The sequence below is a fragment of the Theobroma umbraticum genome, unplaced genomic scaffold (assembly GCF_002168275.2).
Source record: "Theobroma umbraticum cultivar Fairchild unplaced genomic scaffold, ASM216827v3 scaffold_30.0, whole genome shotgun sequence".
NCBI classification, from domain to species: Eukaryota; Viridiplantae; Streptophyta; class Magnoliopsida; order Malvales; family Malvaceae; genus Theobroma; species Theobroma umbraticum.
The window spans coordinates 9310143-9326023 of NW_018397254.1; the positions used below are offsets into that span (position 1 = coordinate 9310143).

Consider the following 15881-nt stretch of genomic DNA (forward strand, 5'->3'; position numbering starts at 1 on the left):
CCATTAAGCCTAAAATGTTGTCAAATGATTTGATAACCAAAGTACACATTCAACTTACTCTCAATTCAGTCAGAAATATGTCAGATTATAAATTGAAGGCTCTAAACCATAATAGTTAAGCTGGTGTAACACAAATAAGTAAGATTAAGTATAGAGGTCCTTGCCTGCCACAGAAAGCAGCCCAGTGAAGCGCAGTCCATCCATTCACATCACGAAAATTTATACTAACTCCAGCAGTAACAGTAGGTTTTACCGCCCAATCGTAACCAAGTGCAGCCGCTAAATGTAGTACACCTTGCCCCTTCTCATCTAATATGTTTGGCCCCTTACCATCTTCCACTATTTTGTGAAGAAGCCATGAGTACAACTTCTCTTTCATCAATTTCTGAAGGAGCCAGTCCTTTTCTTCACGTTGAGGCAAATCCTTGTCAGATGAGGGGTCTACAATCTGGTGGCATTCCTCTTCCTCTTTCATTAATATAATTTTAGCCATCAAGTCTCGTTTCTCCCCAACACCTTCAAGATGATGATTAAGAGAACTGAGAGATTTCAGAGAAAGTAACATCTGAAATCGCAGCAGCATTTCAGTTGAAGCAACACCATAGATATGTGAAACATGTATGCCTTTAGCAAATCCGGCTCGGTAGTCAAATTCCCGAACTTCACTACAAGCTAACCTGTTGGAACATGTGACATAAAAAGGGACTTGCCCAACACTGTGAGGTGGAGCATGGCAAAAAAGAATGCCATCTGCAATAACCTCAGCCGGAACCTCCACTTCCCCAAACATACATGACCAGCTATATTTTGCTACTTCCTCTTGACTTTTCAAAAATGTTCCAATAATCAAAACCTGTTTCATGATGCAGAAAATGAGATGTCGAAAAGGTTAATTTTTACTAACTTAGCATCTGTCAAATAAGAATAGACATTTAAAGGAAGTGAGTGGGCAGGGACAGGGGCAGAGGGGTTGAATGACATTCAAAAATACTTACAATGAGGACGATAATGAACAAACAATAACCGTTAAAGTTAAAGAGAAAGAGAATAAAAGAATTATTAAATGAATGCATTGAGGGTTTCAAGCAGTTACATGCTAAGGCTAAGCACACACCAAAATAACAGACAAAAGTAAGCCGAATAGGATAAAGTTGAACAATGCACAACTAAAAAAAAAACAGGAAAAAATTAATCATTTTTTGCTAAGAAAGCTGGCAACAGAAAAGGCTTCATGAATAAGCAAGTAGTTCATTAAAATCCTCAATTTTGCTAGTTGCTGCAGAAACTTAACTCCAGAAACAATAAAACTTTAATACCTCAGTTTCCAAGTCCGTGTAAGCCCACTTTGGCGAAAAATCAACTATGCTGAAAAGTTGGTCTTGGGAGATAGAGGGGCTCAAAGAGGCATCATCAGATACATTTCCACACTCAACAGTGCTCCAGGCAATACCAGATGAGGACTGCATCTGCAGATCATCTACTTCTCCAAGTTCTTTAGTAATCCACCGAGAAAAACTGTCAACTTTCTTCAAGCTTTCTTCTCCATCAAGTAAGGATTTTTTCAGAGAGAAAGCATAGTTGATATTTCCCTCCAAATGCATATCATTCTCAGGATATGACTTCATGAAAGAATTAGTATCTGCATTGATGAGCTGAGTTTGAAGGTTTTTAAGCACAGGCTGCTCATTTAGAACATCATTATTGGTAAATTCCTCAAGAGCATTGGGTAAATGAAAATCATCAGTCTTTTGCTCAAATAACCTAGTATCATATGCCAATTCAAAATTTGATGACTGATCCATGGGCCATTTAGGCAACTCTAAGGCATTGTCAGCCAAAGGAATCTGAAACAAAAGCACTTGAATTAGAACATCTCTCTATTGGAACGAATTGAGAGAAAGATCCAAATAATTTAGACATCAAAAGTACAGAAAGTGCAAATGAATCTGTGAAGAAGTTGGTGATTAAACTGGATATTGTGACTACTAAGTCTGGTAATTACATAAAATCAAAGCATTAGTACACAAATCACAAGAAAACTAAACCTGACAGTTTCATTAACCATCAAAACTTTTAATAACCATGACATGGTTCAGTTCTGTACACCCAATATAGGATAAAAAGTGAAAAGAAAACCAACTTCTTGCCTAAAACATTTTGCATACCAAGAAACATCATTAAGACGTAAAAAAATTCAGCATTTTGTCTTACAAATTTCTACATGATTATAGATTATATATAAATACTTGCTTACAAAAAGTAATATACTTTTAAGTGTAAATATCAGCTTCCAAGCCTTAATCTTAGAAGTTTGACCATTACATGCAAACTATATGATTAATAGCTAGGGCAGAAAATTAATTGCCATAATTACCTGCCAATTTGATTGTGCTGGCAGAAGATTTCCAAACTCCTTGTCAGCACTCTCGACAGCTAATAGCTTGCCTTTCATCACTTGTTGCTGGCTGATGCTCATAGTATCAGGTTGGGCGGAAGCCATTGAAGCATGAGAAGATGCAACTGGATATACAGGCATATATTGCTCCAAGCCTCCTTCCCAAGATGCCAAATCAAGTGTTTTTTGAGCTTCAGTCATGCAAGTACCATAGTCAATACCCATAGGTCTATCTCCATGAAGATGTGAAACTTCATTTGCACCAGGAATTGATGACCGACCTTCATGATCACAGTTTAAGCCTTTCAAGTCACCATCAGGTTCAAATCCAAAATCATGCAAAAGCTTGATGCATAAAGCAATTAATAGAAGTGCATCGATGAAAACGAAATCATAAAAGACAACATTTACCTGGAAGGGGATGTGAAGAATAAGGATTCAAGAAGCCAGGATCCATCTTGTCCATCATAGTAGCATTCCCTATTTGGGGTGATGTAGGGAATCTAGAACTTGCTTGGTGACTGTCCTCTGCATGGGATCTCATGTAAGTTGCATTCAAGAGTTGCATGCATAATGAGGGAGTAAAAAAAAGGAAAGTTAAGCAGTACAATAGTCAAAAACCACCATTAAACTACATTAAATTCCTTATAGATTAAGATGATTAAAAGTCAAAGTGAGCCTCAATATATTGGCGAAAGCATATGAATATGAAAAAAAAAACACAAAAAAAAATACCGGAATCAGCATCTTCACATAAGGATGTCAACGTGCTGGTTGGGCTTGCAGAATCTGTATTTCCAGAAGGTGCTTTTGTATGACTAACAGAATAGCTAGAAGTCGAAGGACTGCTTGTTTGGGAATTTGATACATCAGTAGTCTCTCTGATGCCTCCAATTGTCCTACTGCCCTGAAAGAAAAGAAAGCCATAGTCTGAAATGAGAAAACTTCAACACATGGAAAGATCAACTATTGAAACAGCATACACGTGCATCAGGAAACATCTATAAACCAAGCCTAGAAACCAAACTGTCAAACAATTCATAACTTTGATCAGAAAACGGTAAGAGTTCTGCATAAACTAAAAAAAAAACATATATTTGTTAATGTTCAATCAATTAACATTAAAATTGTAATGCACAGGCAAACGTCCAAGGTCAAAATTTAGAACATTAACTTTTAGGAATTATGGATACTTAAAAGTTAAGCACCAATACAATTTCATGTGCAAATTCAGAACCTAGAATCATGTAGATAAACTCAACTAGCTTTGAATTAGGGCTTAAATAAGCCAACCTAAATTTTATTAGCTTAAGCTTAGGACCGATGACTGCAACAACTGCCAATTACAGTCGGTTCATGTGCAAGTCAAAATCATTCAATCCAAACACCTAAGCACCAACATCAAGATGTTTGGCACAAGCTATGATAGCCAACTGTTCCAATCCTTACCCATAAGTCTACAACAAACCAAAAGTAATGTACAACCCCCCAAAACCGGGTGAACTCTATAAGAAAAAGCAAGTGTTTATGAAGGCAATAGTAAATTGGAAAAATAGTCCAGGAGCACTAAGAGAAGAAGTGAGCAGTACCTTAACTTCCAAGTAGTGGACAAAAACTATATGCATCAACTCCCTATAAGATTAACAAAATCAACAAAAAAAACAAAGCTTAGAGACAAGAAAATATATAATTCTAAATTACTTAATAAAACAGGAAAGAAGAAAAGTACTATAATTCAAAAACATGGAAATTTAAACAACCCCATTAAATCATAGACCCAGGAGGATTCAAAATATCACAGAACTCAAGAGTATTGTTCCATTATTTGCAAATAAAGTGATGATTATAAATTTTTCTAGCTCTAGAATTGCTGATGTAAGCAATTCAAGCATTGGAATATATCATCTTGCTTTACAGGTCAACATAAGAGAAGATGATATATTACTCATTGTAACAGAGACTCTAAAGAAAATGAATCAAACCATATTTCTTACACATACAACTTTAAGGTTGTGATGACATGCTAAAATGCATACATAGCTAACCACCAAGCACTCAAAGTTTAGGAGTTAATGAAAATGTTGCATACATTGAATTTTCAACAGGATTTTTATGGTTTGAACAATGTCAACAATATTGAAAGAGCAATATAATACATATATATATATATATAGAGAGAGAGAGAGAGAGAGAGAAAGAAAGCCTGATTGCAAAAACAAAAAGAAAAATAATAGTATACAAAATAATCCCTACTTACTGTTCAAGCATCCAATAATAGCATACAAATTAATCCCCACTTACTGTTCAAGCATCCAATAACTGCGCCTTTGAAAGTTTTCATTTTCTTCTCCATGGGCATAGTAGCAGTGCAACACATCAACGCTTCCAACCTAAAATTGCTTTAAAGAAGTTACTCTTAGGCAAAACCTCCAGTCCAGGAGTATGAGTCACTAATTTTGTAAAAAATTATTGTGGTGAGATCAAATAAAATTTTAAGCACTTATCTCACACATGTACCATGCATGTCATCACAAATCATCATAAACCCAATACTCTAGACATGACACCAAGACAATCCAACACACATACTTGCAAGGAATTTCAACTTTTCTTGCAACCATGAGGACTTCGTCAATTGCTAAAATAATATACTAACAAGAACAAGAAAACCTCATCATCTATGGCTGCATTACCTACCTTCAGCTTCTCATGAGCTTCCTTCACAGTCTTTCCATCTTTTTTCTTCCTCCAATTATGTCCATCCTTCCTGAAGTATCTTAAAACCTTTCGATCGAAAAGAAAAAGTGAACCACCTGGCAAGTTTAAATTCATGTCAATCTATTTGGTTGTCTTACCCTTAAATCAACCATATCAAATAATCTTTCACAGATGACATCGATGTTGCCTGTTTTGCTTAAAGCATTTTCTTTCAGCTTTCATGATTGGCTAAAACAAGGTTTTAGGAAGGTAAAGTATATGAAAGAAAAGATAGAAGTACAAGTAAGGAGAACCCAAAACTAAGAATAAAACAACATTAATCGACTTCTAAAATATAATAATTCATCCGTGCATGCTAAAAGCAGTACTTAGTAATCATAATATAATTATGAATATCCACAATAAACAAATATTGTCAAGAATTTTATCCAACTCCAAAATGTTTTTTAAATGTTTTTTCAATGTTCATACTTGGAGGTCTGTTTGGAGGCTCTGATGCAATATGAAACTTCTGATAATTACGAAGAATTTCACAAATTTCAGCAGGTCGCAACCATCTATGCTGTGCTTCTAATAATATCTGTTCAATATCTGCAAATCAGAAAACAAAAAATTAATTAACAAAAAACTTATTGGCACAAGCAAACATAAAATAATTGAGGAATAAAACCATGAATCTAGCAACATCAAAAGAAAAATCCATTCATCAGTGCACACATGTCCAAGGGAGTGAAAAAGGAGAAGCACCTATTTTACCAAAAAGCTTCATTTGTATTATCAGTAAATGACATCATTGACCTATATTTCACTCTCACAAAATTAAAAAGTCGGATAATGAATGAAAAGAATTATCGAACTCAAATCGTGCACCATTTCTGTGTAATAGGAAAACATATGTCATATTGTTAATTTTTGGTTAGGCTATTCTCAGTTCCATAAAAGAGATAAAACTACAAATTGTCCATAACCCAAAAAGCTTCTGTCTGCATAACCTACTATACAAATGTAACTTCTGCTTTCATAGCAGATTATCAAGTATGAATTGCACTGTCGATTGATATCTATTACCTAAAATGATCCAGAACCATAGCACATTCTCATATTCACTCAGTCTATTTGATAGAGTGGTTTAGTATTATCTCTTCAGAGTCTTTTACAGTTAAAGTGATCTTACTTCAAAGCAACTTTATTGCTATGAGAAACTTTCCACTCTTCAGTGCAAGCAATAAAATAAACTAAATCTTCATAGATTCCATCACGAACAACAAAACCCTAATTCCCGTAATTTCCAGACAATATTAAGTTATTTAATGCTATCCATTCATCAATTATTCCCACCCGGTCACACTAATTGAATTAAGTTATTATCTCTAGACCTAACACCATTTTCTCAATCAAAAGCCCCGTAAAGTTTCTACTAAACCAAACACAATTCCACCACGGATCAATACAAAACTAATGGTAACTGAGAAAAAAAATACAAAACTAATAGTAATAACAGATTAATAATGATAAAACTCCAAGCAAATTCAACTTAAAAGCGCGTTAAAACAGTAAACGGATCTAAACCAAAAATGAAAACAGACTATCAAATAAATTTCAGGAAAAAAAAAAAGGACGAAAAGGACTAGCAGAAAGCTGACCTAATCGGGGAGCCAAACTGTACGAGGCTCGATCCGCCATGAGTAGAACGCGAAAAAGATCAATCGATTAGTTTTGTTTGAATTAGCAAGGAATACACCAAGGCTGAGAGGAGGTTTTTCTTCTTTTTGACTGTCAATTTTTTTTTCTCCTTTCTTTAAAGTATATTTATTGATGTGTGTGTGCATGTATTTGTGGAGCTGAGCAGACTTTTCGAAATCGAAAATGTGAAAACGATTTTCGGACCATTTTTCCTGTGTGAAAGTAGAAAGGCCGTGGAAAGTTCAGCTCGTGGAATTGTGGCAACTTAATTTGTGCCAATTGGTGGGCGACATCTGGCGGCGCGTTGAACTTCTTAGCAGGGATCTGAAACTTTTACCGCTTTCACCACTTTTTCCGGTTTTATATTTTCAGCTTTCCAAATTTTAATTTAAAATATATATATATATATAACAATAAAAGAGCAAAATTCATACTTGGCAGCGAAACGCCAGATCTAAATGCCGTTCCAGGGAAGCTTGTATCATTGGATGCTGATTGTTAGACAGGGTAATTGAATGTTGATTTAAATATAATATTAACGCATTTTCTTAAGTCGGTTGTAATAATAAATGAAAATAAAGTTTTCATATTGACTAGTGACACCAAATGGTCTAGCAAGTGTACTGGCTCAAATTCAAAATAAAAGTTTTATTGAAAAATAATCATGATATTGACAAATGCCACAAGAATTAGAGGTCGAAATTTGAAAATGAGAAACCAAAATATTCTAAATTTGAGTTTGGGTAGGCCAACTAGCCAAATTGATCTCAAAATCCATTTTCCAAACGTAGGTCGAAGCAGTCCTAGATAGGGCTGTGATAAGTCTATTTAGAATATCCTATACTTTTTGGTATACTTTGCCTTCACTCCCATGTTGTTTTCCAAGTTTATATGCATGAGACCTTGGATTACATAAATTGATGTCTTTTTTTTTTTGTTAAATTACTTTTAAATAACGTACTTATCACTAGATTTCTCCAACTGTTCCAATCACTTTCTTCCCATGTTGAGCTAATCATGAATTTATGATTACTAGAAAAATCATGTATTGATATAAATTTTTTTTTTTTGAAAATAATGTATTGATATAAATTTATGTGATGAATATTCATTTAACTGTGATTGATACAAAAAGCATAATTGTATAACATTATACAAGATGAGTTTAGTTAATATTTTCAATTTGCATTTGGATGGTCTTGCCTTGTATACTAAAAATCGAAGGGGTAGAATATCATTACATATCAATGAAAATTATCAATATATCATCAGGTAATAAAAATTAACACTTAATATTTTCACTTTTACTGTTATTAGCTCAAAGATTTCGTACACTATTAATACATATACTCTATAAATTATATATGTATATTGTCAATGAAAAAAAAAATTATCACCTCATCAATAAATGAATTTAAAAATTCAAAATTCTTTCAAAATAAATACATAATTTTTATGAAATCAATAGTTTTTTTTATTCTTTTCAATCCCATTTTCACTTTTCCTTCCTTGGAAGATTATGTGGAAAATCCTCTCCCTCAGTCCTTTTAACTTTCCCTTTCCAGTCCTGCCAAACATAACTGTCACCTTTACGTTGCCTACAGCTCAACATGTTCCTCCTTTTTTTTCTGTTTTCTCTCTCTCTCTTTCTTTGATTTTTTCTCTTTCCACCTATCGGTCAATTGATTCTTTTTGGATGTCCATAGAAAATCCTTCCCTTTAAATTCAAATTTTTAATTTGATGAAGAAAGATGAGTTAGATGTGGATTTCTTCAATGCCATTAAAAAAAAAAAAACAGAGAGAAAGGAGTTGGTTTAATATGATTTAAAAAGTGCATGAGTTTATGGACTTGGCGGCATGTGTTAGCTGCTTAAGAAAATTCTTCCCCTTTAAAATTAATTCATGAATGTTTAATTAGATCTTTGTTCTGTTTGATGGATTTGAAACCTATGTTATGAAGCACATATTATTTTTTGTGTGGATTGATGGGAAAAAGGCATGCAATTCTATTACTAGCACAATGAAAATTTTAAAAAAAATTAGTAAAAAAAAATTAGTTATTTAACATAGATATATTTATAATATATATAAAAATAAGATAATTGATTGAGTTAATTAGTTGACACCTGTCATTATCAATTGAATTAATTTTGTTTATACACCTTATGTCAAAATTATGTTACTTTTGATATTTGAAGGGTTATTTTCACTTTTATTTATTTCAGTAAGAAATACTTAAAAATAATTTATAACTTTTAATATTTAGAGGATAGATTCATTTAATATTTATCAATTATAATTTAATATTATTTTTTGTCTATATTTTCTTATTTTATATGAACTTGAATTCATAGTATTTAGATATCTCTTTTATGCATGAATATTTAAATTCCAATAAATATCCATCCAATTTATTGAACAAAATAAAAAAGTTAAGAACGTCTACTCATTTCTCAATATACATAGCACACAGTCATCATTGAATAAACAAATCAACTAAATTTGATAATTTTTAGCTATTCATTTTATATATAAAAGACATATATCACTAGAAATTAGTAACTATTTCTTATTGATTTCTCACTATACATAACACACAGTCATCATTGAATTTGATAACTTTTAGTCATTCATTTTATATATAAAAGACAGATACTACTAAAAATTAGTAATTATTTTATATTGATTATGTCTTTATATTATACTGTTGCCTTATATTCTACAACCATTTATCTTAATCAGCAAATAGAATAGGTTATATATTCTTTTATTTCTTAATATTTTATTATACATCTAATAATCTTTGATAGGTTTATTATCTTCTTTGGATAAGTATTGCTTTATAATCATATATGTAGGTACAAGTTTCAAGTAATTGAAACTAAACAAACAACTATCTTCAATTAATACCAGTTTATTTTCTCCTTTACCAACAAGAACCATATATTCATGCAATTCAGTAACACAATATAGCATAACAAAAAAAACCAAAGAAATGGAAACAAATGTATATGGCAAAAAGAAGAGCAAACTATCACTATAATTAGACATATCTAATGGTTATGTAATAGTTTATATTTTATTAACATTTAGTTAAGTACAAGTTCTACATCTAAATAGTTGATATACATCATCTAACAAAAATAGAAATATTCAGATCACAAATGTTATTCATTGGTTTGAAAAATATATTTGTAATGAAAAAAAAATTACTGGATGTTTAACAAGATTATTATCTTCTTTGGTTAAGTACTATTTCAAAACTATATATTTAGGAACAATTTTTAGTGATTGAAACCAAAGCAAATAACTATCTTCAATTAATACCAGTTTATCTTTTTCTTTACCAATAAGAACCATACATTCATGTAGTAGACTAAAACTATATAACTCTTCCCACAAACTATTTTGAAGGTATCATATTAAAGTCCACTTCAACATAATCTATATTTCCTATAATCTTTTCTGTAGCTTAACTACGAGCACCATCATAGTATTAATTAAAGGAATAAGATCATTATACCTTCTGTCATTGGAATCATAATTACAAAATATTCAAACACAATTTCAATCTTAGTACCAAGCTTGGGTTATAACAAGTCACAAGTTGTTTAATTGTATAGTTTCTAGTAATAATTCATACAAATGACAATTGCGAATAACTCTAAAGGAGAATGACGTTGTTTATGCTTGCAGAGCCTAGTGCTAGCTATGGAAAAAGTAATTAGAGTTTTCTCTTTATAAGGAGAAGTTGAAACACAACTAACAATTATAAGGAATAAAATCAACAACAGAGAACTAATTTTTGAGGTAAGTGTGATTTATTGACTTTTTCCTTTTTGCTTGATGTACAGGATTTTGATCAACTATTGCTTAAGCCATGATTAGTAAAAGAAATACCAAAAGTCATCACTCAAAGGAAGAAGAATCTATGGCTGAATTGGTGAAGGAAGATGAATGGATAATTCATAAGGTTAAGAGAAATGGACTCACAGGGTTTCACCTCCATTGTCGATTTTGATCTATACTCCAATTAGTCACAAAGTTAATTTTGAGCCAAAATTTTGGTCAAATTCATCATTATCTTTTTAAACATTTCGAAGAAAACTGATGCGAGGGAGTGTTGATCAACATTTTAAATAATGTAAAAGATGTATAAGTAAAAAATACATGTAGATTCATATTTATTTTTTATCCAACCTAGTCGATTGACACGCACTTAAGCATTTGGCTTATTAGTTAGTGTATGATCCTTCTCTTAAAAAGTAAGGTTTTAATCGCTCTTCCTCCAAATCTAAAAAAAAACCTAGTCGATTGACGCTATGAAGTATTTGTCGAAAATTTACTAGTTCGATAGACACATGGTAATGTTGATTGACTTTTGGTCTTTTCCATAACAGTAATTTTTTTAAAAAATTATTTTTTCTCTAAACCCTAAAATTAAGATTTTCTCTAATGCAATTAAATTTGTTGAAAAGATATCATCAGCAATTTTTACGTAATTTCAAAAACATTTCAATAGATTGTCATAATTACCATTTTTCAATGAAAAAGATATAGTCAAAAACTAGTCAAAATATTCATTGACATCTAAACATTATGTATGATGCAAAAATTTTGGACAGATTATTCCATCAGTAATTGGATATTCCAACGAAATAGTCCATCTAAAATTTGGTCAAAACTCATTTAAAATTAGTAGAGTTTGTGACGAAGATCCAAACTCTAAAGCAAGACATTGCTTCAATTCGAGATGAAACAAACCTCAACAATGACAACATATAGGATATGAAGAATTCCATTGCACAATTGTTGTAATGAGGAGAAACGTTGAAGCAATATGATTTGTCTAAAACTGGAGTGTAGCATTTCTAATTTTTTGTGTAAATTAAGTTAACTAATAATAATTTATGAAATATATTGAGTCTTAAGGACTTTGATGATATGTTAAGTATGCTAAGTGCATGGAAGTACGTATATTTACATTTAGGTAAAATTTTTATAAAAATATGTGATAAATCTTATAGTTTAAGGCTTTGATTTGAATTTGGTATTATATTTGAGGAAATATGTACATGAGATATGAGTTTAAATGGTTATGAGAATTGTGATTTAAGCAGGGATGATTTTGGGTGTTGAAGTTTGGATTTTTGGAAGTTTGGAAAGCTAAAAGACTTCCTATAATGGAAAATGTATCGAGACATTCCCACGATGCATTATTAGCAAGATAAACAACATAAGGCATATAAAAGAAATTGTATTGATACATTCCCTCAAGTATCAATACATTCCTAGTGAAATGAACATTTATTGATACATTGTCTAAATATATTGATAAATTTGAAGCAGAGAGCACTCAAAAATCACCAATGGGAAAAAGTATTGATACATTCTCTATGTATGGATACATTTTGAGCATTGAGCATTTTTACCTCATTTCTATTGATACATTGGGCAATGTATTGATAGATTCAGACGAAATTTATGCAAATATATCAATACATTTTCACATGTATCGATACATCACTAAGGAGAAACAAAAATAAAAAAGGTCTCGAGCTATTCACTCATTTAAAACAAAAACTAAACTCTCTTTCTCTCTATAACGCACCAAAACCCTAAGGCCCTAAATGGATTTTTAAGCTTATTTGAGGAGATTTAGAGGTAAGATTACATCATTTCACCAATTAGTTTTCAATTTAATCGATTAATAATTAAGAAATTCAAATTTTCAACTTTGGTGAATCCCTATCGATTTTGTTAGAATTTGGAGCTTAGATTTTTGCAATACAGCTTTTAAGGTATGAGTTTTGCCAATTATTGAAAGATTTAAGCTTACATATTAGATTGATAAGAATTTAGTTATATTTAGAAAAGCTAGATATTTTCTAATGTCAGGAATTTAATTATGTTTGTGATGTTTTAATGTGCCTTAAGGGGGAAGTTGAGCTATTTGACGCATTGGCGAGCTATAAGATGATTGGAAGCTGAAGTTAACCATGACTGTAGAGCATCTCCAATTTATCACTATGAGTGGATTTAGTCTATAATGTGTGTGATGCATGACGCCTGGAAGATGTGCTGCATTGGTACTAGATTTGGTATGTAAGCCTAAATGAACATACTTAGACTAGAGAACCAATTTTTTTTATGAATGTGTGTATGTGTGTGTGTGTGTGATTGTATGTGTTGTGATGTGTGTGCATTAAAGCAAGCCATGTATTGGCCTGAGTTGTGTAAGCCTAGACTAAGAAGTCTAAAAGATACGATGAATGTCTAAAAGTAGATCTCTCTAGACAATTAACCTTTGATGGATTATGAGCCTTGATGTCTAAGAGATTTAAGGGCATTTAGAACCATACCAAGCTTATAGATGATCGGAGCTCATTTAATATGAATTATGATTTGATGTGGATGCATGAAATGTCAAAGGCATGATGGCTTTATTTGCGAATTTGTATTTCGTCCGAGTAATGAATTCGAAACGCTGATTTGATTTGAGGTTGAGTAGAGTCTTTTCCCTTTGTGAATTTGTTCTGTGCCTACAAAGATGGTGGTAAACTAAGACGGTGGAATTAGTTTTGCTAGTGATTCTCGCCTGCAATGTTTTAATGCCATCTGTTTAAGAATACTCCAGGAGATGCTATTCTTTAAAAGATTACTTCGGATGATGATTCTAAGTCTTCGGCCATTCCTTTGGCACGTACTTGATTTGTTTCTCCACCAATGGCTTTACCTTGAGCATGATTTGACTCCGTCAGTTGGCAACTGGGCATGATTTGATGATGTCCAAGGAAGGACTATTCTAAGATCTGATTTAAGTTATGAATGATGTGCATAGCCTCAAAGAGGCAAAGATAGCTTTGATTTGATATGGCACTTCGGTAACTAGAGTGTGTCTATGGAGAATGATTTGAAATGGCTAAATGATGGGCCTAGTGATATACACTACCTATGAAGGCAACTTAGAGATAACTGATATGCCCCTACCCTTGGAGATGTGTGATAAAATATTTAGTTGCATGGATAGTGCTTTGCATATATATATATATATATATATATATATACATACATGTTATTTATTTGCACCTTTTACAAAGTATTAGATGGCTCACTTACCATGTGTAAATAAATAAGTCATAGGATTGTGTGGCAAAAGTCATCCAATGACATACCACCTGTCGCATCCTGCAAGTCTCTCATTTTAGTTACTTTGTTGAGTCTGTCATGAGCTTCTGCTCTGCTTTCAGTTTAGTTTAATGTGAATATAGGCATGACGCTCCAGTTGAACTTATATTAAGGGTTGTTAAGTACGAACTTGCTTGACAGTTGATATATAGCTTTATGAATATTTTATATACGAATTATGTCTCAGGGATAATTTTTTATATTTGAATTGAAATTTTATTTATAAATATTTGACTATGAAATCCCTTGATTGTGTGTTATGTGATTTGAAGTTATATGACTTATTTGGGTCTCACATGCAGTCTCCTGAATCTCTTGAATTTGGGTCGTGACATTACGTTGAAGGATGATGATACGTCTTAATTTTAGATTTCACATTGTTTGTAAACTTGATACAATTTTAAACTATTTGTATATTTTGTTTTTATTAATATAAACTAAATTATAATATTATTATTTTGTATTTGTTCCAATCGATATCATTTCATTGAAATAACAATTAAATTATCAACAAATTTCGTCACACAAGAAAATATCTTTTTGTATTCTCAATAGATTGATAGATTGAGCACATAGTATTACTGATGAATTTTTTTTATATTTTTAGGAAAATTTTGTGACTTTTGGAATTTTCTTACCTTTTATGTAATTTGTTTTCATATCTTGTGATTTTATAATATTTGTAAGTAATGGGTTTTATAAGATTTCTGTAATTTTTTGGATATTGTTGTAATTTTGGTTTGGGGTGTGGTTGTAATTTATCGAATATTCTGCATATTTTTTCTAATTTCAATATTTCTATAATTTTGTACCGATTTGTCTTTATCTCTTCTCTTTCCTCTCCATTTCTTTTATGTTAAAAAAAACAATTTTAGAAAAGGTTACGTGTCAATAATTGAGTCGTAACTCATGAATGAGAGGTACAGATATTTTCTAATACCAAAAAAAAATCTAAGTCAATAACATTGAAGAAGTCGAACCAAAAGAAATTCATCCTCCATAAGTAAAACAATTGTTAGGGGAAAAAGTTTAAACCACGAGGAAGGTTCTTTATCATGCTTGTTTCCTTCTCATTCGTCATGTCAAGTAAAAAACATTGTCCATGATATTCCAATTATGAAGTACTTTCATTAAAAAAGGAAAAAGAAAAGATATCCTTTTGTCAATGGTGATGGCCGATAAGCCTTGAACTGCTGTTACCCAGTTCACCCAACGGGGGGTAATTTAAAAAGGAAATCCGACTCGTGGTGGTTGTTTGAAATTGGACCTACACATTGGGCAGTCACAAAGTTTGGTTGGCCTTCCTTTGCAAAATCGTAAGGCCTTAATTTTGGAACGTGGAACAACGTGATCGTATATCTTAAAAATGGCAAAATGATCTTATCATGCTAGTATAAAGATGAGTTGATGCGTTTCTGACCAATGTTTTGAATGAGAAAGACATTTCACTCTTCAAACTTATTAAAGCTGTCGTTAACCACTGACCCATTATCAATGAAATTTTCTTTATAAAAAAAATTCAAAACAGACAGAAAATATTCATTTATTTGGCGGCATTTCTTTTTCTTGACAGAAATTTAGTGACTCGCTTGATTTCTGGTGTACATGACGTCGTAGATGGTTGACGAAACTATATAACTAGCACCCAGGAATACTCCACCTGGCTACGTCATAAGACACGTGTCAAAAAAAGGTTAGCCACGACGATAACTAATGCAAAGCGGTCTGGTCAAGAGTCCCGTGACTCACTCCCATATTCTAGGAAAATCCAGTGGCATACGTAAATTTTGAGAAGAATCAAGGGTAAGACCGCCATTTTGAAATATAGAGAATGAAAGAATATAAATAACACCACAAAAAATATTGATTTCATCCTCGACCTTTGGATTTTCAGGA

The 15881-nt window shown here is 32.0% G+C and overlaps 1 protein-coding gene across 2 annotated transcripts; it reads right to left on the bottom strand.

Moving 5' to 3' along the window:
* Positions 1-100: 100 nt before the first annotated feature.
* LOC110416198 (calmodulin-binding transcription activator 2-like) lies at positions 101-7026 on the bottom strand. 2 transcript variants are annotated; one of them, XM_021428096.2, is made up of 10 exons: positions 6757-7026; positions 5585-5704; positions 5093-5208; positions 4697-4785; positions 3985-4027; positions 3131-3302; positions 2807-2923; positions 2375-2697; positions 1317-1844; positions 101-853 (listed from the first exon to the last, which is right to left on the bottom strand). In XM_021428096.2, the coding sequence occupies exons 1-10, from the start codon at positions 6794-6796 to the stop codon at positions 116-118; spliced, it is 2286 nt and encodes a 761-aa protein (XP_021283771.1). In that variant the 5' UTR covers positions 6797-7026; the 3' UTR covers positions 101-115. The 2 variants fall into 2 exon arrangements, with proteins under 2 accessions (XP_021283771.1, XP_021283779.1); XM_021428104.2 differs by having other exon boundaries at positions 2375-2676; positions 6757-7025.
* Between the last annotated feature and the right edge of the window lie 8855 nt (positions 7027-15881).